Source organism: Neophocaena asiaeorientalis, unplaced genomic scaffold (genome assembly GCF_003031525.2).
Source record: "Neophocaena asiaeorientalis asiaeorientalis breed wild unplaced genomic scaffold, Neophocaena_asiaeorientalis_V1.1 scaffold89, whole genome shotgun sequence".
Taxonomy (NCBI): domain Eukaryota; kingdom Metazoa; phylum Chordata; class Mammalia; order Artiodactyla; family Phocoenidae; genus Neophocaena; species Neophocaena asiaeorientalis.
The window spans coordinates 2,644,153-2,659,897 of NW_020172592.1; the positions used below are offsets into that span (position 1 = coordinate 2,644,153).

The window sequence follows — 15,745 nt, forward strand, 5'->3', positions numbered from 1 at the left end:
AAAACCTCAGCAAAGTTAAATTATGAAGCCAAGGTCTGAGAATAGGCAGTTAGGACAAGAACAAGTTGCTTGCTTCCCTGTTCCAGATTTGGCTTCCAGGGCAGAACTGGAAATTCACAAATGGAAACTGCAACTGCAAACACCATTTCAAGTGCTTCTGCCTAATTAGCATGCAGCCCAGAACTGTCCCCTGGCAAGATATTGGGGAAACACAGTAGTAAAAGGAGAAGCTCTCTCCCTTGCTGAAAAAGTGCCAACCAATCTGATTGAGGCACTTGGTAAGACATTCAAGCTGGGGCTTTGGTGTTAAAACTCAAAGTTTCCTTGTGCTTAGAAATAAAGTGAATTTTGAAAAGCGCACTGAAGTACTTAGGGAAGTCTTTGGCACTGAGGACAGAAAATAATCCTACTGGGGAGAATCTAACATCCTCATCTCTAGAGTGGGACTGATGATAGGAAAAGTAACGACATACTAGTAGTATGAAAGAATTGTCTTCAGCTACATGGAAATTATTATTGAGTCATCACTTAAGAATTAATAATAGTACTAATTAACAAGGGTTTTAGGTTTTAAATCATACTTCGGTATAATTGTCTTTCTTTATGTTTTTCTCTATTCTATACAGGACAATGTTTAAGAGAAGAGGCTTTGTAGTCAGAATTGGGTTCACACTTGGTGTCTGTGCTTACTAGCTCTCTGACTTTGAGATGAGACTTTGCCTGAGTTTTAGTTAGTTCCTCATCTTTAAAATGGGCTTAGTAGTGCTTTCCTCATAGGACTTTTATAAATTTTCAGTGAGGTAATACATATAAAGTGCTTGGGACAGGGCCCAAATGAGAGTAATCACTTAATAAATATTTGGGTTTTTTTCCCTAATTTTATCCTATCATATATATAGGTTTGATTTTCAAGTGGCAGAGTCAACTATAGATACCTTTTTGGTCTTTGAAGTGTAATTACAGGAAAACCAAATGCTGAATTAACTAAAATTCACTTTGACTTTTAATTTATTTTTTTACTTAGAATAAAATTCTTTACAATATAGGGTGTTTCCCTGCTGCTCTAATCAAGTGCACACCTGCAAGTGACTTCAAGATTAAAAGATATAATGAAAAAAATGTATTCCTACTATCCTGGGGCATTTGGGTTTTGACATGAATAGCACTATGATTTTTTTTTTTTAGGTGGGAGAAAGGAAATTCATACATGCCAAGAGTTGGAGAGGAAAATAGGAAGAGCCCCTAGAACTCTAGTGTGTTAGGTTAAAAAACATTATTTAGAGGAACAGAGTGGGAAACCGGTGAATATTTTGGCTTTTATAAAAAGGGAGTGTGCCTCATAAACAGGACAGTTGGAATGTATGGAAAAGTTCCAGTTAAAACAAGACACAAAGCACATGACTAATATTGCTTTTCCAAGTTAGACAAATGCAGCTTTAACCAGAATTTGCCTCAGAGGGGCCTCTGGAGCCCTCCTTGAATCTTGAGATTTTGATCCTTTTTCAAGTTCCAAGTCTGAAGTAGGAAAGCAATATTGAGAGATGCTGTGTTTTTGCCCCTCACCTTTCTTCCTGAGTTTCCCTCGCTTTGTCACAAATTCCCACCAGGTGAGTGAATGTCAGAAGACAAACTGATATGCACAGGCAAAGGAGTAAATGCAAAACTTGATTTGAGCCTCTTCTTGTTGAACTATCTTGTTGAATACCTGCTTGGCCCACCAAAAGAAAATTCACTGTTAGGAAATAATATGAACTGCAAAGTCATTTTCAAATGCAAATGACAAGTACTCTTCATACTCTTTTGTCTCCTTCCCATTTCAAAGAAGATATAATCTAAAAAACAATCAAACAAATTTCAGCCAGATTTCTGCATTTTACCTATCTTTCAAACCTGACGGTTTGTCCTTAATGTGAAGAGATTCCCTCATCAATAACAAATCATGGGGGCTTCCCTGGTGGCGCAGTTGTTAAGAATCCACCTGCTAATGCAAGGGACACAGGTTCAAGCCCTGGTCTGGGAAGATCCCACATGCCGCGGAGCAACTAAGCGCGTGCGCCACAACTACTGAGCCTGCGCTCTAGAGCCCGGGAGCCACAACTACTGAGCCCACGTGCCACAACTGCTGAGCCCGAGTGCCACAACTACTGAAGTCTGAGCGCCTAGAGCCCCTTCTCTGCAACAAGAGAAGCCACCGCAGTGAGAAGCCTGTGAGCCACAAGGAAGAGTAGCCCCCACTCGCCACAACTGGAGAGAGCCTGTGTGCAGTAAAGAAGACCCAATGCAGCCAAAAATAAATAAAATAAATTTTTTTAAAAAAGAAATGATAGCTGAGAACTTCTCAATCTGAAGAGAGAACTGGATATGCAAATACATGAAGCTTATAGATCACACTATAAAAAAAAATAATAATAATAACTCATGGTATTTTATTTCTCCTTGTACATTTTCTATCACCTGAGCACGGATTGCCTTGTGTATTGTTTTTATTTCTGGTTCTACACACCAAACTACTGTGCATTTAGGGTAACCTGAGGCCTCAGCTTGCCTGAGGAGTTTCAGTTTACACCTGTTTCACCAGTGTAATTAATAGTTCCCCCTTTCAAGTTAAAATTGTTCTGGTATAGAGGATAAATTACACAATCACCGAAGATGGCCTGCAATCAGAACTTTTTCAAAGCAAAGTTGGTTAAAATGTGTGTAAATGAGTCACAATAAAAGTTTCTGATATGACCCCTCCAGACTAGCCTTCTTGATGTGGCCCATTTCAACACAAATGAGTGTCATCAGTGGCTTCACAGTGGTTCTTCTTGTAAATTCCATCATGAACTAGAGTTTTGATTTATGCCATCCCAGCGTACTTTAAATACTGACTCATGTTGGGATTGCCCCAAACAGGGCAGGGCAGACTAATGGAATGTGAAGTATTGCCCTAACATTTCTTAACCTGCCCAGTGTTGAAAGAGGCTTTATTTCCCTGTTTGTGCTCCAAAAATCTTTATGCTAGCATAAAACCCTATTGTACTCACATGATTTTCTGCTATATAACAAGGGAGGTTGAAATTTGTCCCTGAAACGAGGATTACATGTAATAAAAGTCTAATAAACCTGGTTAATAAGAAGAAAAGATACTAATGCTATTTCCTAACATTGGCATTATAAGGAAGTTCCTCTCGGTAAGAAGGTACTCAACCTCACAGGGGCATAAAACATTTGCTGAAATGGAATCTGATTTAGATCTGAACAATAAGAAAAAAAAACCTGAATTTGGTAGTTTTGCATCTGATAAATATAAAATGAAATAGCATTCAAAAGTGCTATTTCAATTCAGTACCATTCCATCACATATTCAGAGTTCTTTAGAAAGAAACTAGCCTTGCTTTAAAATAAATCAGCGGAACTGTACAATATCAGAAGACCAAATGTAAGGAAAAGAAATTTGTCACTAGAGAGTGGCATGGACATATATACACTACCAAACGTAAAATAGATAGCTAGTGGGAAGCAGCCGCATAGCACAGGGAGATCAGCTCGGTGCTTTGTGACCACCTAGAGGGGTGGGATAGGGAGGGTGGGAGGGAGGGAGACGCAAGAGGGAAGAGATATGGGAACATATGTATATGTATAACTGATTCACTTTGTTATAAAGCAGAAACTAACACACCATTGTAAAGCAATTATACTCCAATAAAGATGTTAAAAAAAAAAGAAATTTGTCACTATAGGTATATTTGTTTTTTTTTCACATTTGGAAACATCAAGATGAGGTCATCCAGATTTGAAACATTAAGTAAACATAGTTATATTGCCTTCTGCAATAAATAGGTTTCGGAAAGAAAGATTATTTTAAAATGCATATTCAGGAGCTAGAAAGACCTGAGAAATTAAATTGACAAATCAAACTCAACTTAGAATATCAATTATTCATCCCACATTAATTGAGTGTGTACCAGGTGCTAGGCTCAGACACTGAGGAAAGAAAGAAAATATATGTAAGCACTTGTTTTCTAGGAACTGACAGTCTAGTAGTCTTACTTTTCCAAAGAATAGCAAAACATGAAAAAACACAGTCTCTTTAGGGTGGATGATCTGTTTCATATAAAGTAATGTTATGCTTAACATTTCTAAAAAAGCAGTTATATTAATTCTGCTCAAGTTTTTCTCTTATTAATTTTTTTCATTTTTTCATTGAGATATAGTTGACATACAATATTGTAAGTTACTGGTGTACAACAGAGTGATTTACAATTTTTAAAGATTATATTCCTTTTATAGTTATTGTAAAATACTGGTATATTCCCTGTGTTGTACAATATATCTTTCTAGCTTTTTTTTTTAATACATAATAGTTTGTAACTCTTAATCCTCTACCTATATCTTGCCCCTCCCCCCTTCTCTCTCCCCACTGGTAACTAATAGTTTGTTCTCTATACCTCTGAGTCTGTTTCCTTTCTGTTATATTCACTAGTTTGTTTTATTTTATATATTCCACATATAAGTGACATCATACAGTATTTGTCTTTCTCTGACTTATTTCACTTAGTATAATACCCTCCAAGTCCATCCATGTTGTTGCAAATGGCAAAATTTCATTCTTTTTAATGGATGAGTAATATTACATTGTGTGTGTGTGTGTGTGTGTGTGTGTGTATACCGCATCTTCTATATCCATTCATCTATTGACGGACACTTATGTTCCTTCCATATCTTGGCAACTGTAAATAATGCTGCTATGAACATCTCATTAATTTATCTTTTGAATCTCAGATGAAAAACTGTCTGAGGCATTGTGTTCATCTGCTAGTAAGAGGGCCTTTAAAAATAGTGGCTTAAGTAAGATTGGGGTGAATTTTCCTCTTAATGTCAGAAACAGTTCTGAGAGACAACCCAGAAAGGGGGCAGCAACCCCACAGTGATGAGCGGCCTGGGCTTCTTTACTTTTGCCATCTTTACTATTGGCTTCTATGAAAAAGGTTACCTCAAGTATGAAGATTGCTGCTGCTGTTTGAGACATCACATCCATGTTCCAGGCAGGAAGAAGCAGGACAAGCATAAGACAAAAGGGGCCTTCCAGCTGAATCAGCCCTCTTTTTGAAGAACTTTGACAGAAGCCCCATTCAGCAATTTCTGCCTCCTCATCCTAGTCATCACAACTAGTCATATGACCATGTAAGTGAGGCTGGAAAGTGTGATGTTCCAGTTCTTCTCAATGCCATCTTCAGCAAAACTAAGATACTCTTAGTAAAGAACAGGCAGGCAAATAGCAATCTCTGCCTGCTACTCTAATTGTTTATCACTCTCTGGGGTACATCATTTTAGTAGATGTTGCTGGCACCCCATCTGGAATCCTTTTATAGGTTGGCACACCATCCCCAGCTACTGTGAATTCTGGCTGTTAATGGCTCACAAATGCCACCTTCTCAGAATTGGCTTCCACCAAAGCAAACTACATGGCTCAAAGATATCTGGGACTTTAACCTACCCTGACCCCACCCTATGCCCTCCAGGCTGCCTGCAGCCAATGACTGACTGGTATGAGGGTATAAATGTTAGACCACCCTTGCCTCAAGGTGGGACAACTCCATGGTGTCAATTGGGTATGACTTCTGGGTTGGATCAGGCTGAGATCAGACTTGGACTGCACCAACATCTTTGCTGAGCACCTTGTCCTGACCTTCTCATCTCACTTCCCTTCTCAAAAATCACTTGCCAAGAATCTCTCTCAGGTTCTTCCTCTGAGGATCTAAGACAATTATTTTTTCTTAGAATCCCCTCACCCTTTTTCCTGAGCCACTATATAAGAACTGAACATTATCATACCACCACCTTTTCTCCAAATACATCTTTAGACTATCAAACCTAATCACCGGAAATACTAACAGGGAGACAAGAAAGAAAGCAAGCCAAGGTGTTTTTCACTAAACATAAATGTAGGTGTATGTTTCTTCAAGTGCAAGTAGAGGCAAAATTATTTAGACAAAATGGTTTTCCCCATAAAGGTACTCATTTTCATTTATATGGGCTGAATGCTTATTTGCTACAAGTTCAAAAGAAATTAAGCAGTATGTTAGAGGTAGAGGAGAAAAATTTGCCAATCTAAGCTGGATGCTGCTGCTGGAGAATAGCATTTTCTGAATTATAGTTTAGTAACAAACTACAAATATTAAAGTGAATTTTTTCAACTAATTCTATATGAGCACACTTGAAATATGCATTTGTTGCATAAAAATTATTTTAGTAGTTGAAGTTTTGCCACATATTATTATAATTATTTTAATTATATCTGCTTCTTTGTCTATTTCAAAAGTAAAATTATGTTTCATGTATTCTGAATACTAATTAAAAGAGGAAATGAAGAACACATAAATGAACAATTCAATTTTGTATTATTTATGTGAACTCCAAGGAAAAAACTAGAAGAAAAAAGAGAAATACCAATAATTGTATTATTTCTTTGCTCTCCCTGTTTTGAGATACTGCCTCAGGCACTAACTTCCTTGTAATACATTTCTTTTTTTTTTTAAATAATATTAGTTACTATTATTAGTTCTTGTTACCTAGATAAAATTTTTTTAAACATTTTTATTGGAGTATAATTGCTTTACAATGGTGTGTTACTTTCTTCTTTATAACAAAGTGAATCAGTTATACATACACATATGTTCCCATATCTCTTCCCTCTTGCATCTCCCTCCCTCTCACTCTCCCTATTCCACCCCTCTAGGTGGTAATTTTATCCTCTTTCTCTCTATTTTTTCTCCCTTTTATTCTGAGCCGTGTGGAGGACAGGCTCTTGGTGCTCCAGCTAGGCATCAGGGCTGTGCCTCTGAGGTGGGAGAGCCAAGATCAGGACACTGGTCCACAAGAGACCTCCCAGCTCCACATAATATTAAACGGTGGAAATCTCCCAGAGACCTCCATCTTAACACCAGCACCCAGCTTCACTCAATGACCAGCAAGCTACAGTGCTGGACACCCTGTGCCAAACAACTAGCAAGACAGGAACACAACCCCACCCATTAGCAGAGAGGCTGCCTAAAATCATAATAAGGCCACCGACACCCCAAAACACACCACCGGATGTGATCCTGCTCACCAGAGAGACAAGATCCAGCCTCATCCACCAGAACACAGGCACTAGTCCCCTCCACCAGGAAGCCTACACAACCCACTGAAGCAACCTTGTAATACATTTCTAAGCTCTTCCAAGTTTCCCTACTCAGATCCATCTTTTCCAAAGAGCTTCCCATGCTTCCACCTTTTCTCCCTTGCCCCTTTACTTAATCCCTATTGAAATTTAACTGTGACTTTGGTTCTGTTTCCTGTGTCTGATTTTCAAAGAAGGAGACCTAAACTACCTCCTCCCTCCCTATATTTTTGTAGGGGCCTTTACGAAACAGTTCCTCAGTCAAAACTTGGAATAAGTAGATAATTACAAGTGATTAAAACACGAATCTATTTCTTTGTTTTAACTTTTATATCAAATGATAACACATTAAATGTCGTGTATGCAAGAACTTTCAGTAATCAGGTAATGTATTTTGAAGATATCTGTAACATTTACATGACTATGATATACACCTAGAACAAGGAAACCCTGAAGTTATACTCCAAACTTTATTCTACATGTACTCAATTTGCCTGGTTTTGACTGTTATCAAAGTAGAATACATATTCATTATAACAGTGTTTATTTTGTTTTTTTTAAAGGAAGCAGTTTTATATAATTATCCAAGTTTAATTTAATTTGTATAGTAAATGCAATTAGGAAGAGGATGCTGTCTGGAAAAAATGCATTTCTGCGTTTTTTACAAATCATTCTGTCTAGGAGTAACAGGAGGATCTAGAATGATTGATTCTAAATACCACGGACGATAATCTTTATCAGTTTTCGGTTCATTCTTCCAGATAACTATGGACATCCTTTAAATTTTGTTGAAATTTTGTGGTGTAGACTTTAGACCATAAAAACATTAGAAATGTTTCCTAGAACTTTCACTTGATCTGATCACGTGACTTATGGAAAGATCCCAAGCTAAACGTTGAAATTTCTACTGTCTTTAGGTTATTTTTTTCTGGTCCATTTTCTTCTTTCTTTCACTTCTGTAGATTAAACATCCTCAAAATAATATTAATAAACATATCATCTAAACAGGATCATTTTTCCTGTAGTTAAATAGACTGAGAAATGTCAGCCTTGGAACTAGGGAAGTATTAACAGAACCAAAGTCTCTGTGTCCCTTGGTCATCATCCTTAGGTGTCTGAAGTTTGAGAATGGAGGTTGGCACTAGAACTTTTAAAAGAAAACAGAAAGCAAAATTCAGAGAGAACAGGGCTTCCCTGGTGGCGCAGTGGTTAAGAATCCGCCTTCCAATGCAGGGGACACGGGTTCGAGCCCTGGTCAGGAAAGTTCCCACATGCCGTGGAGCAACTAATCCTGTGCACCACAGCTACTGAGCCTGCGCTCTAGAGCCCACGTGCCACAACTACTGAGCCCGCGTGCCACAACTACTGAAGCCCATGTGCTTAGAGCTTGTGCTCCACAACAAGAGAAACAGCTGCAATGAGAAGTCCACGCACTGCAACACAACTAAAGAAAGCGCACATGCAGCAACGAAGACCCAACACAGCTGAAAATTAATTAATTAATTAATTTTAAAAAAAGATTCAGAGAGAACAGATGTTTGCTTATAAATTCATTATTTACTACATGTGCTATAGACGTAGGAGCCTGACTTGAACTTGAACCAGGTTAACTTAAGACAGAGTCAGACAACCATTAGAAACAAAGACCAAAGTCATAGAATCTGCAGCTTCCCTTCTAGGAGACTGCAGTCTTAACTGCCACAGCAAAAGTCCTACCTATTCAGTGAAAGGCTTGGTCAACTCTGATCTGAAATAGACTTAATTCCATTTTCCAGCTGGGTCAAGCTTAAGAGTTGGTAAAGGTCAAGTTAGGTCTGCAAATGTGCTTGACTTCTACACCTAAACTGATTTGCTTTCTGAGAACGAAACTAAAAAGGTCACTCCTCTTCTGAATACTTCAGGAATAAGCAGGTTTTACAGTTTTGGAGGATAAGCCAGATGGAAGATTTTTAGGTTATGGAGTCTTCATAGTTGGTGACCACACTGTAGTAAAGAGAGCCCAAACATTAGTTATTTTTTTAGTCCTTGGAATTCTAGGCCAGTGAAGAAAATTCTAGCCCAGTGCAGTGCATCTAGATCAGGGAAGATGTTTTGGATGGTGTGTTTTAAAAGCTGATGTAAAGCCAAGGACAAAGGATGAAGGGGACAGAAGAGATGGATAATAGAACAATGAGATGTTAGGGAAGAATGCTTTTAGCTTAACTCATTGGTGTCTGGGGAAATACAGGGAAGAGTGCTCACTACCACCCCAGTTATTTCAGTTTTCAAAATACATTTTGGTCTAGAATTGCACATACTTCCCAATATCCCAATGCACCTCTCTGCTATGTTTACTTCTCTGTATTCCTCTCTCTCTCTTCACTGCCAACACCCATCCCATGCCACCTCCAGGTCAGAACCGTTTCAACCCTGTCTTCAAGAATGTTGGGGCAAGTTGAGAGAGAAGGAAAAGAGAAACCAATTAGACGGGGATAGCTAGAGATTTTGTAGACTCTATCCCCTTTCAAACTCCGATATACATGTGTGATTGGGCACACACACAGTCTTCTTTCATGCCTATTACATTTTTTAAAAAGAGATGAACACAAATGAGAAGAAACAAAATGAGAGGGCAAAGAGACATACTAGGTAGCACTGCCTCTGGGGAGCCATCTGTAAACATGCCCTCTTCTCTGACCCCTGCCCCTCCCTCTAAGTAGAGTGAGAAGATCCTCACCATATTCCCATAGTGCACTGGTGATATTTTGTTATGCTTATCACCCTGTATTTTATTGTTTTCTTATACAGTTTTCACCTCACCTGGACTGTGAACTACTTAAAGCCAGGATGTCTGTGTTATTTACTGTGTGCGTGTGAGATGGGTAGAATGCTGTGATTTCCCATGTCCTTGGGACATTTCATTGTAAAGGATGGAGTATGGGAAGCATGTGATTGTTCCACTAAAACCTCATGATAAAATAATTTATGACTCTCTCTTTATTATATTTTATGTGTTTAAGTCTGTAATATGAGCCTCTTTTTAATGATCTAAGTAGACAGTGGCTAGAAGGATAAAGGTAAATAGTATCCAGGCACAACTATGTTATTAACACATAACAGACAAGTGTGAGTAGCTATGGAAAAGTGAATTGGTCATAATCTTAAAGTGGTCCAGTCAGAGAAACTAAATTAGGTTAACGAAAACAACCCATTCATTTTAACCACTTTACTTCTAAAATACTGAATCATTGCCATTTTGTCTGGCTCTGATATCCTTCATGCCAAAATAATCAATATTAATGCAGTCAGAATTACCAAGTGAACTACTGTGTATGTCCATCAAGAATGTTTCTCAGAAACTTCATTCACTGTGACTCAATATGGATTTACATGTTGAGACTGAGGTCTGTATATGATTATTTTTACAGAAAAATTCTAGATCCAAAAACACCTCATTGGTTCAGATAATATGAACTACAATGAAACTTTAGCACACTAAAAAATTTGGAGGATCCTCTGCCATTGCAACAGAACTTCAAATGAAACCCCAAAACCTAAAGTCATATTTTTATCACCTTCTTTTCCCTAATTTTATAAAACCAGATGATAGCTATCCAGAAAATATGGTACATATTAATTGCAGTTATCAGGTTAACAATTCCCAAAGAAATTATATATTTTTTGATGTCATGTACTTAAAACTATGGGTCAGCTTATGTCAGTTTTCAAAATACATTTTGGTCTAGAATTGCACATACTTCCCAATATCAGAGTAAACCGTAATGCCTCATTTTATCCTCCATTACAGAAGACAATAGATGTGCATCTTCGAATGCAGTGTCCTGCACCAAGTGCCTTGTGCTGGGTCCGGAATGTGGATGGTGTGCTCAAGAGGTGTGCCTTTTTCTTTCTTTCCTTTTTTGCTCTTTTCTCTTTTCCTTAAAGTTGACCTTCTTTCTAGCATGATTTCACTGACCTAATATTCTGTGCCTTGAAGATGCATCAGGAAAAAGAAAGATACTGCTGAGCATCAGGAAAATTTTCTTTGGTTTCATGCTTGGAAACAGCATATCTGGCTGAATATAAGTATAACCTTTTTATTAGGAAAATTATGGTAATTTTGAAATGAAGTGCAAACCATTTTATGTTTTCCATCTGTTCTATAGAGAGAATTGGCAAACACGGATAGTAACTTTTGATAGGTCAGTAGGCTTTGTGCGAAATTCTTGCTGCAGCTTGGGGCATTAGGTTATATATCCAAGTTGGATCGTTGTCTTGTGCTTGCTTATTAAAGAAAAGCAAGCTAATTTATTGTTCCATCTCATTTGTTTTTATTTGAAATACTTGGAGATAAGTGATTTGCTCCATTTCATAACACTGTACATCAGTTCACTGGCTACTTATGCAAAATGGGATGCTTTTCTTTGACATGCAACCCTATTCACGCAATATTGTGTACATTAAATTCTGTTACATGGAGAATAACCAGAAAATGTTTATTCTTCAAAATTTGTGTTTTTATAGTCAAATAAAGAGAAACATATCCTAATAACAAACTTTTTAGTAAAACGATTATAATGTGTTCCTTCCTTCTTGGCTCTAAACTTGTATTGAGTTTTTTCTTTTGTTGATAATCTTCAATCAAAACTACCTTATATAATAAGTTTCAATGAGGAAGCTAACTGCTAATTTGGGTTTGTTTTTTTTTATGAGATTACCTAGGTAACTTTACAATTATTTATGTAGTCCCTGAGAAGTGAAACAAACAGACCTTTAATGGCCTTTTGCTTGACATGAAGAGAAATCTCTAGCTTTTGCAGCCTCTGATTTAGATGAAAAAACTGTATCTACCATTAGCTTTCCAATCTCTCCTGTTATTACTTGTCCTTTTATACATCCCCCAAGAGGAAACAGAAATATGAAAAGTAGCAAAGCATGATGGACATTACTTTCTTCTATGCAACAAGTCAGGAAAAAGGCAGGGGAGGGGATCATGAAACAGTAGCCATGTCTTCTGGAAGTAAGCAGCCCTCCTACTGACAGCCCAAAGGCTTCCTGGATGTACTCTGGGCTTTATCGGTCAGAAAATCAGATGTCACTCAAAACTAGGCAGTGCTTTGCCAGAACCCATGGAGCCAGGCAATGTCATAGAGAAGACAATTCCACAGTTTCCAGGACCAATCTCATTCCCTCCTATGACCCAAATGACCAGACAGAATTCACTCTTTTCTCTGAGCCTCCCTTTCCGCATCTCTATAACCTTGAGTTTGAAGTTTACTTCCAGTTTTTCCTTGTCAGGTATGTTTTACATTTGTTGATATGTTGATATTTCCTGACCCTCACCCAACACTCCGTTTTAGATCTCTACTGCATGACCAAGGAAGATCATTAGAGTTGTGAAGACTGTGCCAACTTAACTTCAGCTCCTGAGAACTTTAGTGACTATAGTTTAGAGGGATTTTCAAAAGATGGTTCAGAAACCCAGTTACCAGCTAAATGCAACATGCCAGCCATATAGAATGTCAGTTTCCAGAGAGCACCCTTCTCCATCTCACACCTCTACTGGCATGAAAAGTCTGGAGAGTCACAGTTATGGGAGTAGCAATGTCAGTCCTGCCACGGAGGAGGGATTTTGTGTATTCAGAGGAATGGGTGGTCAAATGGAAGGAGGTAAGCCAAGGAGGAAACATAGGGTGGCTTCCAGAGGTGTCTGCTGTTGGTCCAATCCTCAGAAGGGGATCTCAGAAAACATCCAGAAATGACTTGGCTGTTCATATCCCGAAATATTCTTCTATGTGGTGCAGGGTAGTCTAATTTATGTGTTGACAAAGCAGGCTCTGAAATGCGATCAACTTGGATTCAAATCCCAGTGCCATCCATTTCCAACTATGTAAACTTGGCCATGTTAACCTACCCACTCTGAGCCTCAGTTTTCCCTAGCTCTAAAATGGAAATAATAACTGTAACTATGACACACTGTTGTGAAGTTTAAATGAAACTGTATGTGGAAGGCATTTAGCACACAGGCATTGCTTAAGTTACTATAAGAACTATGGTGAGACTCTAGAGCAATTCATTCAGACTTAGGAAACTAAGAAAATTGCCTGTGTTAAGAATACAACGTCAGGGGAAGCAACCCATGTTAGCACTCAGTCACTGGCCATATCATTAGCAGAAGGAGCTGTCCACTCCCTACATGCTGACCTGACACCACTGAAAGGAAAAATGCAATGATTAATTTTGAAAGATTGCCCACCATTTAGTCACATATGCAACTGATGGTTTTATTTCTCAGCCAGCAAGAATAGAGGGACAAGAAAGAAAGAGGCATTTTTTTCTCTGTTCATGATTAGAAGAGATAAACATGACCAACTTAAGCCTGGTTTGTATAATTCTCAAAGCTGGTCAAAAGTAAAAGTTCACTAGAAAATTTACACAGAGTATAATCAATTTGTCTGCATTCTTGTGTGGCATGTCAATCTGCCATTCTGTATATTTTGACTTCTCTTTCTCTCCATGCTACATAAAAGGAACTGGAAAATATTTAGGATAGACAAAATTGTATCAATATTACCTAGTTCAATGCCTCATATTCATTTTAACATATATGAAAGACTGGACATAACATATGTGAAAAAAAAGATGACAACGTATGTGAAAGTTTTGAAGACTTCTCTTCCTCTTCTGCCTGATATGTCAGATACAGGTTGTGATTACATAGCCAGAAGTTTACAGGGCAGCCTCGGAGCATAATTAAACTGAAATACAATACAAAGGGCATTCTCTGTCAAAAAGGAAGATGAAGGAATTCTTTCATTTCTGTGCAGATTGCCATGCTTGGAGGTTAGAAAGACTCAGAAACGAGTAGGAGAAAAACCTCTTCCTATTTATATCTCCAGACTATTACATTAAATGGATGAAAGTAACAACTGATGAGAAGCCAACCAGGGTAACTTTCTAACCTGGGCTTTTCATTCTCAAATAGGTTTTAGACAGCCGGAGTATACGTTTGCTTGAGTATTTCTTGTAGAAAAAGTAAAATATAAGAATTAGAAGACATTAAAATGACCCAAAACACCAAAAGTTAAAAGGGTGTGGTTTCAAATTCTTTTCTTTTATACAGAGTGGAAAGTAGGCCACAGTGGGTAGGGGCAGCATTCCATTCTTTATTTTGATGCCACGATCTTTTCTTCCCTTTTCAAACCTAATTGTCAAATTGGCAATGTTTTTCTAACTTAGTTTTTACAGTAGAGTAAAAACAGCCATGCTGATTCAGACACTGCAAAACAAATGATATTTTTTTGCCTATTTCAGCAAAATGATTTGACATTTAAAGGTCAAATGGCATAGCTTGATGTATAGTTGCAGTGAATTAACCACCCTCCCCTCTTTTTCATTCTGTATATACAAATCACAAAATTTCCGGCTGAAAAGAAAAATCAGAGTTATTTTGTACTTTATTTCCTTTCCTGATTTGAAGGCTTGCAGTTTTTACTTAAATTAATTAAATTAAAACGCATGTGGCCCTTGGGCTGCGGCCTTCATGGGAGGCATGAATGAGCATACATGTACCAAGCCTTATGCGCCCTCAGTATTCCCCAGGCTCTGGGACAGCTGAGATCCCCCATCCAGCCCCTTATATCTAGCAGTACATGCCACCTTTCTCTGAGGAGCTCCAAGTTGTTTAAAAACTAAATCTCACATTCAGAACCTCTAAGTTTTAACAACAGATAGGATAAACTTGGAAATGAGAAATTAAGGCTTTAAACATTTTAAACTTCAGCAAGCAAGGTCAATAGCAAGGCAAATAGAATTCTTCTATTCCCATGAAGTCATTCACCAATGACACCTGGAGATCTTGACTGAAAAGAACATATTCTCTCTTGTCTTTTTTTAAAACAAATTTATTTATTTATTTATTTATTTATTTATTTTTTGGCTGTGTTGGGTCTTTGTTGCTGTGTGTGGGCTTTTCTCTAGTTGTGGCGAGTGGGGGCTACTCTTCGTTGCAGTGCGCTGCCTTCTCACTGCAGTGGCTTCTCCTGCGGAGCACAGGCTCTAGGCACGTGGACTTCAGTAGTTGTGGCACGTGGGCTCAGTAGTTGTGGCTCCCGGGATCTAGAGCGCAGGCTCAGTAGTCGTGGGGCACAGGCTTAGTTGCTCCGCAGCATGTGGGATCTTCCCCAACCAGGGCTCGAACCTGTGTCCCCTGCATTGGCAGGTGGATTCTCAACCACCGTGCCACCAGGGAAGCCCTCTCTTTTGTCTTTTAATTATATTACAACTGTGCACCACACTCTAATTCAGGATCAGTACTGTAAAGGGTCACATAGTAAAATGTTTTGTGCCACATACTATCTCTGTTGTACATTCTTCTTCTCCGTTTTTAAAAAATGTAACAAGTATTTTTTAGCACTCAAGCCATACAAAAACAAGCCATGAGCTGTGTTTGTCCCACTGTCTCTAGTTTTCCAACCCTTTTTCTAAATTGAGAGAATTAAACTAAAATCTTTGTATGAATGTTTTTATATTGCCTACCACCATCCCATCTAATTCCTCACCAGTGCCAAGGATCTCCTTATTCATAATTAGTGATCTCATAGTCAAGTAATATTAAACTTG

At 38.2% G+C, this 15,745-nt stretch overlaps 1 protein-coding gene across 3 annotated transcripts in view; it reads left to right on the forward strand.

Annotated features, from left to right (window-relative positions):
- Window positions 1-15,745, forward strand: part of ITGB8 (integrin subunit beta 8) — a 94,190-nt gene that overhangs the window by 24,577 nt on the left and 53,868 nt on the right. For all 3 annotated transcript variants that reach the window (XM_024738450.1, XM_024738452.1, XM_024738451.1), the window contains exon 2: window positions 10,932-11,017. In XM_024738450.1, the coding sequence (XP_024594218.1) occupies window positions 10,932-11,017 (86 nt within the window). The remainder of the gene's footprint in view (window positions 1-10,931; window positions 11,018-15,745) is intronic.